Source organism: Micropterus salmoides, unplaced genomic scaffold (assembly GCF_014851395.1).
Source record: "Micropterus salmoides isolate LMB-PRFRI ecotype aquatic unplaced genomic scaffold, ASM1485139v1 Ms_hic_scaffold_22, whole genome shotgun sequence".
Lineage (NCBI taxonomy): Eukaryota > Metazoa > Chordata > Actinopteri > Centrarchiformes > Centrarchidae > Micropterus > Micropterus salmoides.
In genome coordinates, this window is record NW_024041373.1 from 12,985,284 (window position 1) to 13,005,387 (window position 20,104).

General features: G+C 38.3%; 1 protein-coding gene across 1 annotated transcript in view; it reads left to right on the forward strand.

The window, feature by feature from the left end:
• The window catches only part of eys (eyes shut homolog), a 175,965-nt gene that overhangs the window by 21,351 nt on the left and 134,510 nt on the right, over nucleotides 1–20,104 (forward strand). The window contains exons 8-13 of the mRNA XM_038737244.1: nucleotides 8,274–8,378; nucleotides 12,283–12,422; nucleotides 14,153–14,316; nucleotides 14,472–14,725; nucleotides 16,027–16,131; nucleotides 19,678–19,800. Of these exons, the coding sequence (XP_038593172.1) occupies nucleotides 8,274–8,378; nucleotides 12,283–12,422; nucleotides 14,153–14,316; nucleotides 14,472–14,725; nucleotides 16,027–16,131; nucleotides 19,678–19,800 (891 nt within the window). The remainder of the gene's footprint in view (nucleotides 1–8,273; nucleotides 8,379–12,282; nucleotides 12,423–14,152; nucleotides 14,317–14,471; nucleotides 14,726–16,026; nucleotides 16,132–19,677; nucleotides 19,801–20,104) is intronic.

Genomic DNA, 20,104 nt, shown 5'->3' on the forward strand with positions numbered 1-20,104 from the left:
TGCTGACACTGAGCTGAGCTGACAGAGAGTTGTGTTAATTCTAATAAATTTAATAATAAATAGCTATGCACAGTAGCCTATATTATGCTTCAAAACCACTCCGCTACCACAGATAATCTTCCTCAGGTAAAAGTGAAGAAGTCAGCACACCTGTATTTAATAGGCAATAAATTATGAAACATCACATAATTGTCTCCTAATTTTATTTGTTTGCCAAATCATAATTTATTATTTTTAAACAATATTTACTTACTGGCATTCATAACCGATTTATAATATTAATGTAGTATTTTGTAATCACACTGGAGCGCTAAAGACTGGGAATATTGTCCTGGTGTGAATGTGTCAGGTTATCTAATCAGGAGATGATGACTTGTCATTTCATCACAAATAAATACGTAAGTGTTTGTTCGCTTCTTTACCTTTACCTGAGTGAGACCATCAGTAGATGAAATAATTCCAGTCACATCCACATTGAATAAAATAATTTGGGTAATTTTTTTAAGTTACTCGCTACTCAAGTAATTTTTTCAGTAAATAGTTTTGTACTGTAGTTATTTTGATCAGTGGGTATTTGTTTTTGCAAACCTCCACATTTGCAAGCATCCGCTCTGATTAAATTCTCAAAAGACTGAATCACAGCCACCTCAAGGGCTGCTGTTCCATAATTGACCTCTGACCACCTTGAGGAGGTGGACATGGCCAAACAGAAACTTCCTAGATTGATCTCTACATTTTTAAAATAGTAATAGCATCAGTAGTTGTTTCTTTAAATCTAAACAGAGAAGCACCAAAACTAGCAACTACAACTTAGGATACATCTAAATGTCTTTTAAAGTGCAAATGAATGACTCTTTCAGGCCAGAAATCTGTTCTTGGGTTGTGATTTACAAATCACAAGCCAACCACACATTTTAAGCAAAGGCCAGTTCTCTCGATGAAGAGATTTTCTAACCTTGAAGCTTATTTACCAGTAGCCTTGCCTGCTTGACATTTCTAAGGCCCACTGCTGATTGCATTTAATCCAAGTACTCTGGCAAATGGCTTCCTAATTAGCTGCCAGCTCGGAACATGGCCGAAACGTGTTAAGCTATCAATGACAACTGTTCCAAATAAACGGGGGAACAAGGGAGAGACACAAAAACTAAAAAGTGTTGTTAGAGAGTATGAGATTTAACGGAAAAAAACGTAACCCTTTTCATTTACCATGCTTTAAAAAGATTGAACAACTTCACAGAAACAGATAAGATCAGTTGTTAAGTGCGACATTGCTTCAGAGAGTGTATGTACAAGAACAGTGTGTAGTCTGCATATAAAGTACATGCCTATAAATAAACTAAATACTACTCTGATTTTGTCTCTAGGATACCCTTTGCCATTTCAATCAATAATAGAAGATACTGTGTGAAACATTGCTTATCTAAACTGTTCATTATGCCTTAGGGTACGTTCACACCGACTTTGTTTAGTCCTGTTGATTCGTGATAGTGTTGACCCCCTTGGTGCGGTTTGTTTGCGCTGGTGTGAACGCTGGACTCGAACTCTGGTCCGCCTCGAAGAGGTCGTCTGGGACTGCTGTCAAGTGAACTCTGTAGTGGTTCATTTCTGGTGGGAACGCCATTCGAACTAATCACGGGAAACCACCATTGTATGTGTCATGTAAAATAGTACTTATTTAGTATTCCTGTACTAATTAATGTATTATTGTTGTTGTTTATAATATTTCATATTTATCAGAAGGTTTTCACTGCCAATTTACCTTGGTGTTTGGTACATACAATAAACCTATTAAGAGAAAATAAAAAGAAAGGCAAAGTACTGCGACAGTTAATAAGAGAAGGTGGGGAGTTGGTGGTGTGGTACACCTGTCAGACTGTAAGGCGAGGTCAGGCAAGACAGAACCTCCCATGTGGCAAAAGGGTAAAAGCTGCTTGATCTTGATTATTATTATGATAATGGGAGAACAGAAAAATTACAATCAAAATTTGAAAGAGAGAGAAAAAATACTACAAATAACACTAGCCTACCATTACAACAAAAGTGTCATATATAATAGTAACTAACTAATTATTATAATATGTAACATTTACTGCATTTGTTTACACTTCCTGGGCCGTTTGAGTTTTTGCCTTTTGTGAACGCACACTGGACCAGTTGGAAAATTGAAACAATGTGTCAGTCTCGCGCTGGTTCGTTTCAGGAGCGGACCTTTAGCTGTGAACCTGCCCTTAGAAATATAAAGAGGAATTTTTCTCTTCATCTCTTTCACTCTCATATCATATATTTATATCATAAGAAACTCATCAGTATAATTCAATATGTAAACATCTCTTTATACTGTAGACTTTGTTACTTTCTCTATTCTAGACATTATTTGACTATTAAAAAAACCAACAGTATAGAACAACACAGATTGTGATCCTTGCTGAACAGTGCATATCCTGGATAAGGGTAATGAAGGCATGCACAGTATAGTTCCCCTCTTGTTGTATTGCTTAAACAACCAGTGTATGTGATATATTTTTTCTTTGCCAGTGCACTCAGGTTTTGACCTATAGCGTATTTCCCCATCTAGCTTTAAGTAATGACACACTCACCTGTCAGTCAGATAAGCCCTTACATAGCACTACATGAACAAGATTTTCCCCCTCTGTTCAAAGCTGAAATCTGTTGCCACTTCAGTAATGGAAAATTGTCTCTTATACCATGGCAGGTCTTAGTGACTGATAGAATTCATCATTTTCTGGCATCTTGGGATTTTTGCTTTGGAATTTTTGAAGCCATGAAGCACAGAAAGGCCAATTTAATTTCAAGCTTTGCCCAGAACCCCCTCTGTAGTCCATTATAGATAATAACTCAAGATCCATTACTCAAGCCCCGGCATTCAGCTTTCAATTTTGAGGGCTTTATTTTTTACTAAACAACTGTTGGCATATATTTTGCTGGTCTCATTTATACACTCTTTTTTTAACTGTGTTAATAATAATTTAAGACAACACATAGAATCCACCAAAGTTCCCGGGGTGTTATTAAAAGACAAAATTTAAAACAATCTGTAAATCTTCACCTGGAAGGTCTTTGCATTTGGAGCTTTATCTCGCACAAAGATGAACGAATCTACTGGATTTAAGGAACTTTGTATCTGATCATTTCTAGACTTTTAAGACATTGCAGTACAAAACCTTTTGTAACCTAAATCACCATTTGAGTTTTATTTTTTTAAACCGCTACAATATTACATGATTGTATGCACAGCCATAAATGAGTGTAGGCGTTTCACAGATTTTAGTAGTACAAATTTGTATAATGCGCTGCCACACAGCATGGCATATTTTGTATATAATGACCTGTAGCAACTACTGAGCAGATGATATCAATCATCGTGTTTGTGCTGTAGCATGAGGGTGCCACTGTCAAGAAGAGACTTTCACTACATGTCATTGCTGCTCTGTTATTGATGATAGGACTTTTTAAATTAATAACTTGCCCTGGAAGACACCCACCCCCAACCACAGCGGCAGAATCAGCAGCTGGTGAGGCAGCTGAGCACCAAACAAATCTCCTATCAAGCAACCTGCATCCCCGACCTCATCTACTCTCTTCCATTTTCTTAACAAGAAAGTGAGGCTCTCCAACCAGGGGATTATTTTCTCTAACATGTCTCTTTGTGTTTCTAGGGGCTCACCACCCGAATCCTAAAGCATCTTATTAAAGGAATGTTGGCCTAATTGTTGTTGAAAAGGTCAATACCACTTCCATATCTGTATGCTAAATAATGAAGCTAAAGCCAGTAGCCACTTAGCTTAGCAGAAAGACTGGAAGCAGGGAAAACGGTTATCCTGGCTTTGTCCAATGGTTAAGAATAAAATATTCTTCTGCTTTACAAACCACATACATGTTAATTAGTTGTTGGTAGGCAGATTTTTATGTGCTTTTTGGACAGAACCAGGCAAGCTGTTAAGCTAAACTAAGCAGCTGCTCCCTGTATCTTTATTTTTAGCGCACAATCATGTGGGTGATATCAATTTTCTTATCCAACTCTCAAAAGCAAATAAGTGTATATCCCAAAATGTTCCTTTAAGAGTTGCGTGCAACAGTTTGAAGGGGCTTTACTGTATGTAGTTTTCAGCAGGAACTAGCGGTGCGGTTTCCAGATTGCATGTAAACCCGCACGTTACCGTAATAAATTTCAGCTTTAGCGTGTGTTCACTCATAGACTTCACTCGGTAAAAAACTTGGTAGTCTATTATGTTACGAACAGGATAGTAATATGGGTCTACTTAGCCGGCGATGCAATGTGGAAAGCCATAACGTTACAACTGTAGTATTTAGCACCAGATAACGTTAGCAGCTGCTCAACGTTAGCCGGCGAGCTAACGTTATCTAAGTTGAGCCAACTAAAGCACAAAATCACAATATATTTCACATGCTTTGCAGTAATGTTAGTTTACCTGTCCAATAGGATGAAAGCCAACTCTGTGTCGGTTTTGTCAGTTCCAAAACAAAGTGGAGGTCTCTCCATGATTCAAGACTTTCTGATGTTGACAGTGTTTTCACCCAAAATTGATCTGATTCTCGTTTGGCCTGATGTGCTCCAGCACATAAAAACTTTGTTGTTGATTTTTATCCTTATGTGGAGTTTGTGTTGGAATCTGTGTTCTGCTGGGAGCCGGTTATTTTTTTGTTTTAGTGGACTCTAGCTAGTTAGCTGCGGTTTTGTTGGTGTGTGTACGGTACAGAATCAGAAGGCAAGGGGCTCGGGTGCGCGAATGCAGTCACAGCCAATGGATTTCCCGGAAAATCCGATCTGGAGTCTTCACATAGGATTGAAATCAGTAAAAGCTGAGCTTAGTTATTAAACAAAAAATAATAAAAGGGTTTTCCAAAACCATATCCTTTGGAAGAACTATTCTGATGATGATGGAGGCAGATGTGGCCAGCATGGACCCATATTTACTAAGCTCAGCTTTTCTGATGTTGGCCATCAGAAGTAACAGAACAACCCAGAAAGTGGATATTTTTTTTATGTGAGGTTATAACATACATATGCCCCTTTAAGCACCTTTTCTTTTGAAACAACAACTAGGGCACAAGGCTTTTATTTCAGCCACAGATCTGGGTAAACTCATCCATGCTTTTCTCTCCTCCCGCCTCAACTACTGGAACTTTTTATATACCTCTGTCAGTCAGAAATCAATTCATCGCCTACAATTAGCCCAAAATGCTGCAGCATCACTTTTAACTCACTGAAAAAAATGTGACCGTATTACCCCAGTTTTAGCATCCTTGCCCAGGCTGCCTGTTTCTTTTAGGATTGATTTTAAAATTCTTCTGACCCAAATGACTATGTGATGCATAATTTATTTTTCCTTTAAAGGCAGGGTAGGTAAGTTTGAGAAACTAGCAAGAAACTGCTGCATTTTTAAAAGTATCCAACAGAGAAACTCCCACCCACTCCCTTCTGGGCTCCTTTCAAAGCCACGCCCCCAAAACACGTGAACGTGCGTTACCAACTCTGCTTGAGGACGAGCAAAGTGTGACGAGCAGAGAGCATCTCGATGCAGCGGCTCACATCAGGGGTAAGAAAAGATTTAACTTTATCGTTATGAAAATAAACAACTAACCCGGTTGTTAGTACTCACTATCAAGCTAGCATGTTAATATTGGATAGGTTTAAAAAGACTGACTCTGATTCAGGTACGAGTTGGCTAGCTAACTGTTAGCAACAGGTAGCTGTGCTAACAGCAACGGGCAAAGCTAAAAACAGGCTGATACACATTTTCCCGTTTCCATCAGTTACGCTACACGAACGTGAATTTCGTGTTAGACTCATAACATGTATGTTGTTTTGTATGTTAGAGCTTCCACTGTGACAGCATTATTGTCTCTGATGAGAACTGAACTCCAGAGCCAAGCATAGACCAGGACAGGACCGGGACCGGCCCGGGGTCGAGGCGAAGCAGAGGAGGGAGGGCTGCCAGGGTCTGAGGAAGAAGAGGCAGGACGAGGAGGATCTGTGTCATGTACATTGACCTGGTGTGTAATGTGGACACAGAAGTCCTGTTAGAGAACAACAAACCCCTGTTCAATAAAAACATCTGATCATGTTGATGAATGATCTTTCCAATTACACAGATCTTTCCCATTTGGGGTTCTAACAACTATATATTCCTTTACAGACCAGAATGTGAGGGCTGTGGACAACATCCAGACTACAGTGTTTCCATGCACCACACATGGCTGATCTTCCAGACCTAGGACAGTGTAACAGACAGTTCAGTGGGGCAGCATACAGACAGTTTGTAGTGTGGCAGTGTGGAGCACTTGGTCACAGAGTCATGATACTGAGTTGCTGTTTCTGGAAAATATGCAACTGTTCTCCTGATCTACCAGGATAATACAGAGGTTTAATCCTGGCAGGGTGTAAGATGTAATGTCACTAACAGATAATTCCATCCACTGTGTGGATGAATACCTGTACATTTTTAGTTTTATTCACAGGAGGGTAGAGAAAATACAAAGTATATTTTTCCATGTTCTGGATAATATTTTCATTCTTTTTTAAATAAAACATTGAAAATGATAAATGCCTTTTCTTTACACTTGCAGCATAAACAATCAAACAACTACATGTATGTCTTATGTCTCCAATAATGACATCCTAATGTGGTAAAACACTTGTTTATTGTTATTAACTACAACCTATATCACAAATAGATCATTTTAAACATCATTAAAAATAAGTATATACAGGAAGAGACAAGGTGTGTCCAGAGTTGTCTTGACTGATTATGAAGACAGTTCAGACTTTGTAGCGTCATATCGCTGCTGTGGAGATGATTAAATATATCACATTCAACTCTCGTGACATGATTACCACATTTCAAAACCAACCATATTACTTTTTGATTTATATTTTGCTGTATCTAACAACACAGTTGGGGCAGGGACACCTGACTGAACCCCATGTTGACGGGGATCATCAGGTCTCCTGGTTCTGCTTCTAGGCATCTCCTCAGTACTAGACAACCGTCAGAGGAGGAGGAAGAGGAGGATGGCACTCTGGAGGTCTGCGATGTAACTGTAGTCCTTCTCCACCTTCATTGAGTACAATCTCCACTTCCTGGACTTTTTGTTGGACACCTTGCTGTACCTGATAATACAGAAAGGAGGATCAGCTTAGTGAAAAGTTTGTAACTCCTGACATTATTTCTCTTATAGAGCAGTTAGCATTTCCACATAAAATGCAATCAAATCAATAAATCTGCAATTTCTCATAACTACAAACACACAGCTACATCACCACATTTGTAAAAGAGTAACATTCAGTCAAACATCGCTTGCAGACACAAGATAATCACACAAACATATTAGATACAGGGTAAAGATAACTAAAGTTAGGTGTAAACATAGTATAATAATATACCTATATGGTCAGTAACTAAACCGGCGCAGTCTACACTTACATTGCCTTACCTAATGTTAGCGTCAGAAAACAAAGTTTGCGCTGCTGTTTTCCAGCTCACCTACAGCTAGATATAATCCATCGTCTCTACTCTGGCTCCTACACCATTCTGCACTCGTAGCAACCGTTAGCTGTATGCTAAGTAGGTAGCTACGTTTGAAAAGCCATGCAGATATCACCCACCACTCTGACCGCTTCGCTCGTCAGGTCTAAGAGCTGACCGGGTGCGCGCATGGGGGCAGCTCCTGTAGCAGCAGGGCTGGTAGCCATGGCAGCGAGGCAGAGTGACAGTCAGCCAGCCAATCATTGCATTCGGTCCGAATAAAACGAGTGGCTGTGTTTACTGCAGCGCTGAGAGGGCTACAGACAGCCACTTTTTATACTCTCTTTTTCAGTGCACCTAACTTTTTAATATGCATTGGTGTATATAGACAGTTTCAACAAATATAACAAAAAGTGTTTTAGAAGCAACTTGCCTACCCTGCCTTTAATTGTACATTGAATTGTTCATGTTTTATTCCTTGGACACCATTGTGTGTTATACTGATTTTTATTCGATTTGTCTGTGTTTACATTGACTTTGTTACCTGTATTGAAAAGTGCTGTACAAATAATACTATTATTATATTTTATTATTCCTTTACTAAGATCTTATAGGATTCAGATGGGACCTTTCATTCACACAAGAAAAGGGGCTTATGGCAAAGTTGACCAATATATGCAATTTGTTATCACTCATGATGAGTTCTATGTGAATATTGTAATGTGATACAAATGCAACTAATTGCAAAACTTTCTCCATTCTCAGGGGCAAACTGTGAGACTGATATCAACGAGTGTGACTCCAGCCCATGTCAGCACAATGGCACATGCTCTGATTTGCTAGGACACTATGAATGCCAATGTCCTACAGGTATGCTGGGCCTTGTGATAACTTTTATTAGCTTTGGTAGCAGGCAGTACTGCAGACCTTTTAAACTGAATATGGCCTAAGATCCTCAGCGGGGGCCCCTCTGGCCATCTCAGTGTATACTGAAAACCAAAAGTGATTAGCCTTTGCCAGCGGGGTCCCTAGATTGTGACAAATCCTGCCTGAGGAAGCTGGGGAAATCAGCATGATTTAATTCATCACAATCATGAATCATGACTCTTTTTACATCCTGTTTTCTAAAAATAATATTCTATTCTCAGGTTGTTTTGTCATTTAATAAATATATTCAACGTTATTTTATTTTCCAATATGTCGAAACACTCAAATGCCTTTTATGATGAAACTAAAAGTTTAAAAAAAAACATTTAAAAAACCCTATTTGTCAGCACACTGCTGATCTCAACGTGCTCCATTGTGCAGTATAGAGGCAGCAAGGCACAGCTAAGGTCTTAGTCAAATTATTCACAGTATCAGTTTACAGCTTTGGCCTGCAAATGACAGCTGAGAAAAATCACCAAGCTTATTACCAGAGCTCAATAGTGCAACCAAAATGTACAAATCTATTAATGGGAGTTTCATAATATAATATTATGAAACTCTCATTAATATAATTTTCCTGTAATTGTTTTGCCTGACGGGCATTCGCTGAACGTAAACTGATAGACCACCCGTGGGAGCTTCATGTTGGCAGGGTGCAGTTAGTGTGTCTGGCAATTGCTTTTGCCCGATTTACTGGATCATTATACTGCACATGCAGACCAAAGACACTGTGGGGAGAGCATCTTTGTGGCCAGGTGATGTTTTTCTCACAAGAATTTTCACTGTTATTTTTAGCTGTTGTTCTCAGCAAATATTGTCAGCTCTTTAGGGAAATGTAACATTGATGGTAATGAAACATTGTGTTTGTTCACTCTTGTTCAATTAAACATTGAAGGACAATACCAGAGTTAATGACACATGGGTCACAGAATCTGTTCGCCTCATCAGTTGCTAAAGAAAGCCACATTAGAGTCACTTTAAGGTGCCATTCAGAGGTGGCATTGTATTGTATTTTCAGTAACCCTTAAAGTATCTTTGATGCAAGTCTTCATAGTTTAAAAGATTGTGCATGGTAGTTTGAAGTGTTGATCCATCTTTCCATATTCTATACCGCTTTTATCCTGTTCATCGTTGTGGAGTGAGGGAGACTCTTCCAGTATGCATTGGGTGAGATGTGGAGCACAACCTGGACAGGTTGCCAGTCAATCTCATGACGAAAACATGGACAGAAAAACAAAGACTTACCTACAGGGAATTTAGTGTTTCCAGTTCACTTAACTGGCATGTTTTTGAGGAGGAAACCTTTGCAGACACAAGGAGAACTTGCAAACTTTTTGAAAGGCCAGCAGGTTTGAACCCAGGATCTTCTGAATAACAATTTACAATGCAATAATAATATCCATTCAATGAATTAATTAATTCACCTTTATTTAAATCTCGAGGAATCTATGAGGGTGTACCTTCATTTTCAGTAATGTCGAGGATACAATTAAAACAGAATATAAATACAAAAAATAATGTTCAAGAAAATAAATAAACAGACAACAACCGAACCCAATTACATTCAAGAGCAAGTAAGTTTGTATTCATGGTTTTAAATGATCCTACAGGTACGATCGTGTTGAGTTTTAATAATAATATATAATAATAATCTTTATTTGTAGAGCACTTTTCAAAAACAAGTTACAAAGTGCTTCAACAAGTGCAAAGACAACAATACAAGCAAGAAAACACTGAAAAGACCAAAATACATGTTTAAGATAAATATAAAATAAGTAAAATAGAATAAAATAAAAGGGATAAAATAAAGTCAAGTAAGATCGGGAAAGGAACGGAAATTAGCAGCAGTTATGACTATATATGTGATATGCTATACCCATTTTTATGGCGTATGAATTTGACAGGTTGAGAATACGCTCAATTCTTAAACATTGTAACTTTAAACATTTTTACTTGCATCATACTTTTGTCTCATTTTTTTTTTTTTTGAGGATATTTTTTATGCCATAGTCATACTGTTTTAGTTTGGCATGTTTTGTCACCTCAGAGTAGTGGTTGACCGATATGGGTTTTTCAGTGGCCAAAGCCGTAATTTAGAGAGCAGGGCGGCCGATGTGTAATGCTGAAATCAAAACAACGAGAAGTCATGGATATTTAATGCCAGCCAGTAATGGTTGTAGTTTTGATTTGCTGTCATTTAGGATGAGAGAAGCATGTTAACTTGTAACATTTAGAAAAGATGATGGCAACTGAGGAAATTTAGGGCTCCATACTAACTTTTTCACCACCTTCCCAAAACTCAAAAGGGGGAGTGCTAACATTGTTCCACAGCAGCCACAGTGACGAGGCTTCCTGCAGATGTGCCGATATCTCAAAATGCCAGATATCAATCTGATCAATTGGCCGACTGATTAATCACTACCTCAGAGTGTAATGGTCTGTGAATTACATTCTACAATGTTTGGATAATTGAGTTTGTAAATATCCTACAATTTATAACTAACTGTGCTTTTTGGGTGAGCATATATGTGGAAATCTGGCTGTGATGTTAGAGGAATGAGGGGGTGGGCTGATGGCTGTGTCATTGGGGTGATCGAGTAGGAGCCTGCAATCACAGACGTCTAGTTAAATTAGACCCACGAAACACACCAGAAGGCTCAACAGTTATCTTGTGTCACCCCGTTACACCTGCTCAGTATATTTAGGAACAAACATGTTTCACAAATTTACACATGATGACTATTGATATCAACAGTAAGCCCTAAATTGCATATTGTTGACCAATGTAAAAGGCTTAAAAGTGTCAGACGAGCAGTAGGAAGAGTTGTTTGACCACTGGCTTGACATTTTGATATGATATTTGCTGCATCTCCCATCTTAAACTCAAGATAGATATCCATACTTTGCATGCAAGCTGGAGCATTTCCTTTTCAGGCAGAGTCATTGGTTGCTCTTTCCAGCTGCCTCTGAAGCTGCCTTAGCTGCCTGCCATAATCCCTGATCATGAATCCCTAACTCCCTGAGTAAACTGGTACTAGATGTGGCCACAGATCCATGGTAACAGAATTCCACAGGGCGTACCCAGGCTTTCCAGCCTTGCTACTAAATCTCATCTGTTATCTCAGCAAACCTAAGCCTCTGCCGCTCATATGTCTCATCTGCTGCATCTTCTGATGGTGAAGTGAGTTCTACAGTGTAAGAAAATAGTCTGCTGAGTGCTGGACCAAAGTACTTAAGCAAAGTCTTCAGACATGGGTGGAATTTTAAGTTGCCGACTTATGGCTGCTTTATTTTCCTGCCACTGAATGTGTTTTATTTCACCAACTCAAAAATACAACTATTGGTTATGCCAAATGTCTGGAAATAAATGAGATATTGTTTTCCAATTATAATGACTTAATAAAGGTTTTCCTTTAGGGACAAGACATGTATGTGATGAATGTCTGCTGTGATACAAACCAACACTTTTTTGTGGTCCGCACATTTGATAATGATTACAGATGAGTATTAAAATCAAAACAGCAAGAAGAAGAGGGATTAGATTTTTGAAAAAGTCGGGGGGGAGCATAATATGAAAGTTTGCATAAAAAAACTTAAGTAAAATTTTTAATTGAGGCTCAAGTTAAATACAAAGTCAGGAAGGTACTGTGGCACATGCTTTAAAATAGACCAACCAATAGACCAACCCTCCAGTCGACCCACAGTTGACCCAATTTTTGCCTTGTTTATTAAATATATAGGAGCTGACCTGGTACAGTGGCATAAATTAGAGATGGGTTCCAGATCTACTTTCTGCTAGTCAAGTATTGCTTCTGTTACGTTAACTGTATTAAATCTTTTCTTTCAGGTTTCCTGGGAAAGAATTGTGAAGTTGACATAGATGCTTGTGCTCTGCCCAACAACACATGTCCACCAAGGACTCAGTGTTTGGATCTGCCAGATGGCCTTGAATATACCTGCCGTTTACCCTGCCCTCAAAACCTTCAAGTGGGTAAAAACATCTTAGTGTACTTTTTGTCCTTATCTGCTGTTCTGTATCCACATGTTAGCTTTACCTCTTTAGTTTTTATATGGGTTTAAAGAGCTCCCAATCTTCTGTTTATTTCTCCTGAAGTAATTCTAATGTAAAACACAGGAGTTGCGGATCTGAACTAACCTTTTAATACACCAAAGTCACACTATTACATAAACTAACTGATCAAGGCAGCAGTAGACCAGCAACTCCTGCCAGGTAAAATTACTGTTTTTGTTAATCGAGTCTGGTAGCTTTGAACAAAGCGATATACTGGCGGTTTGTGGGATTTTACTCTGAGGTCTTTCTCTGCTGGGATCCTTTCCATAATACTGTCAGACACTTAGAATAACAATCTGGGTATGTCAGTGGCAAAAACAAGCATTTTTGGTGGACAGACTTGTGATGGGCGCAATTTCGTTGCAGCCTGTTTAGTGGCATGCTGGCTGAGGTGATGTACTGGACCAGTTCCACACTTGATGTACCTGTATTAGTCATTTAGACCCCTCAATATGTAAAATAGGGTCCAGGCTGAAAAATACTGAAATTGTCCTATATGTTAGAAAGTATCAAATATTAATTCAGTATCTTATTCATAAAACATGGGATAATCCTTTGTTAAACACAAGGATAAAAATAAGCATAAGTCCCACAGGAAGACTGACAGCAAATGCGATAATCCATAAACACAGCAATCAGCTGGTGCTGAAGCTGTAAAGTATGTTGGTTTACCTAGGAAGAAAGCTGTATTAAATTCTTGACTAATGAGAGAATTGAAACATAAACAAACCAATACACAAATATAGCTAAACAACATATTCTGACCTATGATCTCACTGACCTGAATACAAAAACACCTGGTTTATATTCACAGTATACTGTATGATGCATATTTAAATTATTGAAGCACATGTTTATGTTACATGTTGAATGTGGCTGCACATCTTCCAGATTTTTTGTCATGGTGCAAGAAGACAAAGCTGGAATTGTGTGATTGTTTGTCAGGGTTTTTTGGTTTTGGCATGCACAATGTGAGCACATTTACAGGGCTGAAAAGGCCTCTGCCACCTGACGTGGATGAGTGCCACTGAAGATTTGCAATATCTGTATTTTTGAATGCACAGCTTGTAGATGAATCGACCCTCTGCGTTTAAAAAAAGCAACCAAACATGAACAGAGGCGCTTCTTCAGATGACAGATGGAGATGATCACTCACTGTGGAGAAAGGCTTGTGTTGGCCCCCTTACAGAATTGCCATGATGTCTACATTATACACCTTCGCACAAGCCAGCTCTTCCTCTGCCCCTTTATTTCCCCTCTACTTTATATACACATGTACCAGCTAGCAGGCAAATCTGTTTTGTGACAGTGAACACTTCGGAGGTTTAGCCCTCAATGACCATTGATCTTGTCTTGTAAGACATGATGTAGATGCACCATGGAATACTGAGTGAACCCAGTATAAAGCATGAATCAGTATTCATGAGTGCCACGTGGCTGTAATGAAGCCCATTTCCAGGCGGCCTGGAGCAAGAAATGATTAGGGGTTAAACTGTAAAATAATGGTTATATTTTTTAACAGAATGGGCTCAGTCCAATCTAACATATTACAATACAAGATGAAGCAATTTCATTTTTGCATATGAGGCAGCGTGTCTCTTATTCCATGACATATGTTTCTAAAAGCTCTATCTTCTATCAACAGCCATGTGCCAACGGAGGACGCTGTGTGTTGAATAATGCCAGAAGTTACACTTGTGTTTGTACCCCCGGTTGGTCTGGTCAGGACTGCCGTATAAATGTCAATGACTGTGTTCAGCATTGGTGTCAAAATGGAGCCACTTGTGTGGATGAGATTGATGGTTACAGGTGAGTGTTCAAATCTTGATTGTCTTCGGGCCATTCAGTCACCAGAATGTCAATGATTGTAAAAGCCGTGACATTTACTGTACTTTTCCTTCAGGGTTGAAAGAATCCCTCTTACTCTATACAATATTAAGGAATTCTCTTTAATCTGTTGCTAGCTGCCTTTGTCCCAGAGGATACACAGGCGTCTATTGTGAAGAGGACATTGATTACTGTGTTGGCCATCGCTGCTCTGAACATGGTGTTTGCCTGGACCAGCGATATAACTTTACCTGCCGCTGCATGCTTGGATTTGAAGGGTCGCTCTGTGAAGTGGAAACAAATGAGTGCAACAGCTTCCCCTGCTCAAGCGGGGCCACCTGTGTGGACCTAATCAGTGATTATCAGTGCCACTGTCCCCCAGGGTTTGAGGGTATGAGACCATCTGATGCAATTGTGAGCTTGTTTACAGCCATTAGGATGCCCAGCCACAGGAATATCAGGTTTTAGAGCAGGTTTTAGTCTTTAAATGTTAAGTTTTTAGAAGCAGAAATGTGCTGTAGCTACAGTTTTCATATTTAAAATTTGATGTGTATCATTGGTAAGGACAAATATGCAGGTTCAGTTACATATGATGGAAGCAGATAGATAATTGCATTGAAATTCAGACACAAATCACTAGTATGAATAAAAACATTTTTTTTATCACTGTACAAACACCTGTACCATGTTTACCAGATGATTTAAAGGTAAAAAAGTTACCTGTTACAATTAATGTGGTTAATGTCACGTTTATGTTAAAACGTGCTGATTCAATGCTGTAAAAATGTCCCTTTATTATTAACTAATTAGATCAAATTCAGATGCAAATAAAGAGTTCAAATTAGTTTTGAGTCTATTTCTTAGACATTTGGCATTGTGCAGGTTACAATTACCAATCTAGGCCATGTGTGATGAAAATGTCTAAATTGAACAGTGATGCAGTAATGTGTAAGCAGTTAAATTCATTAATGTTGGCTGGCGTAATGATCTGGCTCAGTATCATAGAGTGTGTAGCACAAAGCGTGTCTTGTACAGTATATTTAGGCTGGCGGTACAGTCAGCAGCCACCTTCATTATGTGAGTATCTTACAGTACATCATTAACAGAGCACTTGCCAGTGTATGGGGTCATGATGGCAAAAGTATAATTACCTTTGGTGTAGAGAGAGCAGTGCAGATAAAAGAGCTGTGCCTGAGGATGTCTAGCTGTTAGTTCTCTATGAGCTCTCTGGCTCATAGGGAACTAAGAGGTCTGAAATATCGCCAGAGGCCAGACCTAGTGAAGCTTTAAATTTGCCAGTAAAATCTTAAATCAATTCCATATCTAACTCTTGCCAAGAGGATACTAAAATTGAGGTTACACCGTTTCTGCACGCGTACAAGCTGCAACATGCTGAACACATCATCATTCAATCACATTTTGAGCCAGTACAATCAGAGACAATCAGCTGTCTCATGAAATAAAATCCTGTCTTCAATAAACCAGGTGCCGCTCATTGCTGAGAAAACAAACATAAATTTGTACTGAATGGGGTGGAGTGTAAGAATTATTATTCACATATTAGAGCTTCACAACTTCCTATGATTATTAAATTTCCACAGTGACAGCAAAATGTATTAGTAGAAACATATTTTAAACTGTTCCCTGTTTTATTAAACAGAATTTATTTGTTTCTCTCGCTTTATCCTGCAGGAAGGACCTGCTCTGAGAATGTAAATGATTGCTGGTCGCAGCCTTGTCTACATGGAGGCTCTTGTATGGATCTAATAAATGACTACATTTGTCATTGTCCTCTTGGTAAGTACGAACTACTTGTGTATTATTGAGCATGTTTACAAAAATATCATCCTATTAATTTTCTGTATACTGTACCTTGGGAATACGTGAAAAAGTTTATTTCTCATTCATTTACATACAAACTTGTTTGTTTACTTTGACCATTTTTCAATTTTTTTTACAAGATGTGCTTCCAAAGATAGCAGGAATTATCAGTTACATTAGTCTTTTGAAAGTTTGAATGCAGGCTGGAAACCAGGTAAAATAAGCATCTGAAAAGGCTCCATGCAAAGCAAATGTAAGTAATAAATCTGTATTATGGGTTAGTGTTAGAAAAAAAATTACCACTTGTTTTCACATTTAATTTTAAACCTGTAAAGAAAACAACACTTTTTTCTATCTTGCTCAGCACTGATTCATGTAAAGCATATAATCCTAATTAGGCTAAGGTTTAGTTTTTAGCGTTGTGATTTTGACACCGTGTTTTACACATTTCTATACGTTCGACATTTTATAACACATGTTCCAGAAAGGATCCATAATTAGTCCATAATAGAGGGAGGTGTTGCATTCCTCAGTGTGCTGCTGATTTTACTATGCCCTCCGGTAATAAAATACTTAATCACTACTTGATTGCACAAATCAGAATGTCGCAGCCACACCACTTGGCATTACAAGTCCAATGTCACATTCAATAGTAAACAGCCACAATCCACACAACAGGATTTACGGACAAATATTTGAAAAATAAAAATCCACAAAACGTATGTGTTGACAGGACACAAAATGCACTCTGGCACTGGGTTTGTTTTCCTAAATTGTTTTCTTAATATATTCCACAAAGGCAGAAGTGCTGCACGGTTATGATATACTTTTGGTGTTCTTTTGAAAGTCTACCCTCATACTCAGGCTGCTTGAATTTGATCTAGTGAAACAATATCACGACAGTGTTGTTGTCATTGTGCATCTTGTTTCAGTTGTCTGTGCCTTTCCCTCAGCCAAATATGCCTCTGTTTACCTGCACAATAAATCCACACAAATGTGGGTGAAGTCATTAAAACATTTACTGCCTTGAAACATGTACAGCACCTGTTACATGGTGTGTTTTTATGGCATTAGGGCGGCTGTAAATGCATCACTGTAAATAATCTGCTCTTATTACTTTTCTGCCTTTTGCACAAATTAGATTTGGGCAAAAACAGAACACCAATGTGTCAGTAAAGCTTCCATTACTGTTTTGATTTCATTGACAGATTTATAGACAGGTGTTTTGATTACTTTATCTTTTATGAAATTCTATTAGATAAATGGTCTGTCAGATCTGCTTGCTTCTCCCTACAAAACACGCACAAAGAAACACTATCACTATTTTCTAATCCCTGCATTTAGACCTCTTTCTGTAACTACAGTGCCGTATATCTGTGTTGTCCTGTTTTATTTTTGGTATTGTATTTATTATTGGAACAATTCAATAAATATACAAGAAAGTTCTTGGGGATACATCGGCCAAGGTTGCACAATCCACCAAATTAGTTGTTTTAATGACAGAAAATATAAATATTTAATCTGCATCTGGATCTGCATCAAAACACACGCAGTGATTGGCTTTCATGCTTATTAGAAGCCATCGTTTTTTGGGGAATGCCTAAATCCTGTCATGACTGACTGATGAGTCAAACTCATGACCACAAAGTTTATAGCATTTAAATTTATAACGTTACTGTCATGCCACTTACAATGTGCACGTCTTCTAAAGTTGGTTACATCTGTAGAACACATTCAGCAACTTGCAAGAAGTTTAGAACCAATATCAGAAAAAGGGTTTGGTATAACATTATCACGTGACTTTTTCAATTGGTCAATGGAATAATTTATGTATCAAATTTAAAAAAGACTATGATTTTTTTTGAGGAATGGCCAAGCAAACATTTAAAATTGAAGAAAATCTGCTTATAGGTGCAAATGGCCATGACCTGAACTGATTTTTCTTAAACCGAGTAATCCAGTTGTTTTGCAGTGGTGCTTCATAAATGGGCACACATCATTAGATTTTCATCAGCACTGCAAACGAATATCACCTGACTTTCTACCAAATTTCATTGAATGCTATTGGCAGTGTTTACCCTGCTAACTTACCCACAGACCAACAAACAAAGCTAGAAATGTACCTTACAAGCTCAATCTAGGTTTCATAATTATACATAATCGATAGTCTCATTTTATTTATTCCACTGACTTAGAAGTAATAACTGAATTTGGTGATTTCTTTCCAAGAATATGATTTTCAGCTTTTTCAGCTCAGTGAAACAACCAGAATGTCGCTGATGAAAGATGATTAAATGTGCGGATGAACAGCAGTTCTCTGTGCCAAGGAATAGTTATGACCCATGTCTGTCATTATTAACCACTCAACATGAGTACATGAGGACTTGGCTTTAATGTATTCAACAATACATCATAGTATGTCTTGTTACTACCGTACATTTTTAGATCAAGTCAAAGACTTTCACTTCTTGCCTTTCTTTTTACAGCAGAGTTGGGCTGAGCTGCTAGTAGCTGTCATAGAGAATAGGGAGTCCCATTTGGAGATGGTGACACTGTAAATGTGACATTCCTTCATGCAACATTAACTTCAGAGTGAATTGCATGCACAATTGGTTATTAAACACTTCTGAAACACTCTGTTGGAGGCAATAGCTGTCCATTAACTAGTCAAGGCAATGCATAATGTGATGAGAAAAGGGTAGTTGGAAGGTTATCAAACATCTAGATAGATGTGTTGATGTGAAGTACGCTGCTCTGGCTACAGGTTACAATGTAAAGACAGTGGAGACAGGAACCACATAATCTAATGCGACTGCTGTCCTGTGTGTATGTTCAAGTCTTTATAGAAGGGATTTGCATCTGGAAGTGATGTTTTGAAATATTTCACTCCTTTGCCAGTGAGTGAGACCTACTTTGCAGACGCCGACTGCACACAGATTAATGTGACGAAGCTATGGGTACATTCTGTTTAGAGGCTTCTGGTGTAAAGAGGTTTTTGGTTAGCATGAGTATGAAATTTAAATCATTTTGCTGTTACTCACATATTCTGTGACTCCATAAAGTAAATCACCCAGCAGTTGTGAGTGCAACAGTTAAATGCAAAAGGTCTTTTCCTGGTGGGCACATGTTTAACCTTGTGATGTCAGTGAATATTTCAGGATTTTACCTTTATAGACACATGTAATGAGTATAGGTCAGGCCATCCGCCTGTGCTTTATTTATAACAATAGGTATTGACATTGGTATCAATCAGTGACGTGCATTAGGTAGCGCAGATAAATGCGATATAGATCAGTTTGGTATGGTGGGTCTCAATGTCAATGATTCACTCAATTAGCATTTTGCATAGCAGGTAGATTGCAAGCGGAAGAATCGATACCCCTGTAAGTCTGTCTTTACCCATAAATATGGGTTGCGTATTGTGGATTACTGTTGTTTTCTGAATTAAGTTCTTATTATTAGTTATTTGCCAAGGTTTGGCCAAATTCTCCTTCTCCATTGTTAACTCAGTTTTCTTTGCAGGGTTCAAGGGGAAAGATTGCTCTGTGGACATTGACCTCTGCTCGTTTGGAATGTGCAGTGAACACACATTAATATGTGCTGAGACCAAGGATGGACAGAATGTCTCTTGCACTTGTGAAAGAGGTGAGCGAGTCCTTTAATGGGTGTTATATTTGTGATGCAGGTACATTAACGCTTGGAGAATGAGCACATGTGGAGAGTGACAACATTTTCTGATGCAGACTTGCTTACACAAAGTCAAGTTCACTGTACTAAAAGGAGTATGTTGCTGTGCAGTAAGTACTGCACCTTGAGGTAATGTTTAGCTGTCCTTATAGACCAAAAATAGTCCATGCATAGTGTTTTTACACCCTCATAACCATCTGATAATCATATTCTTATGATGATTTACTTGGATTAAATTGACAAAAAACACAATTTTGTATCA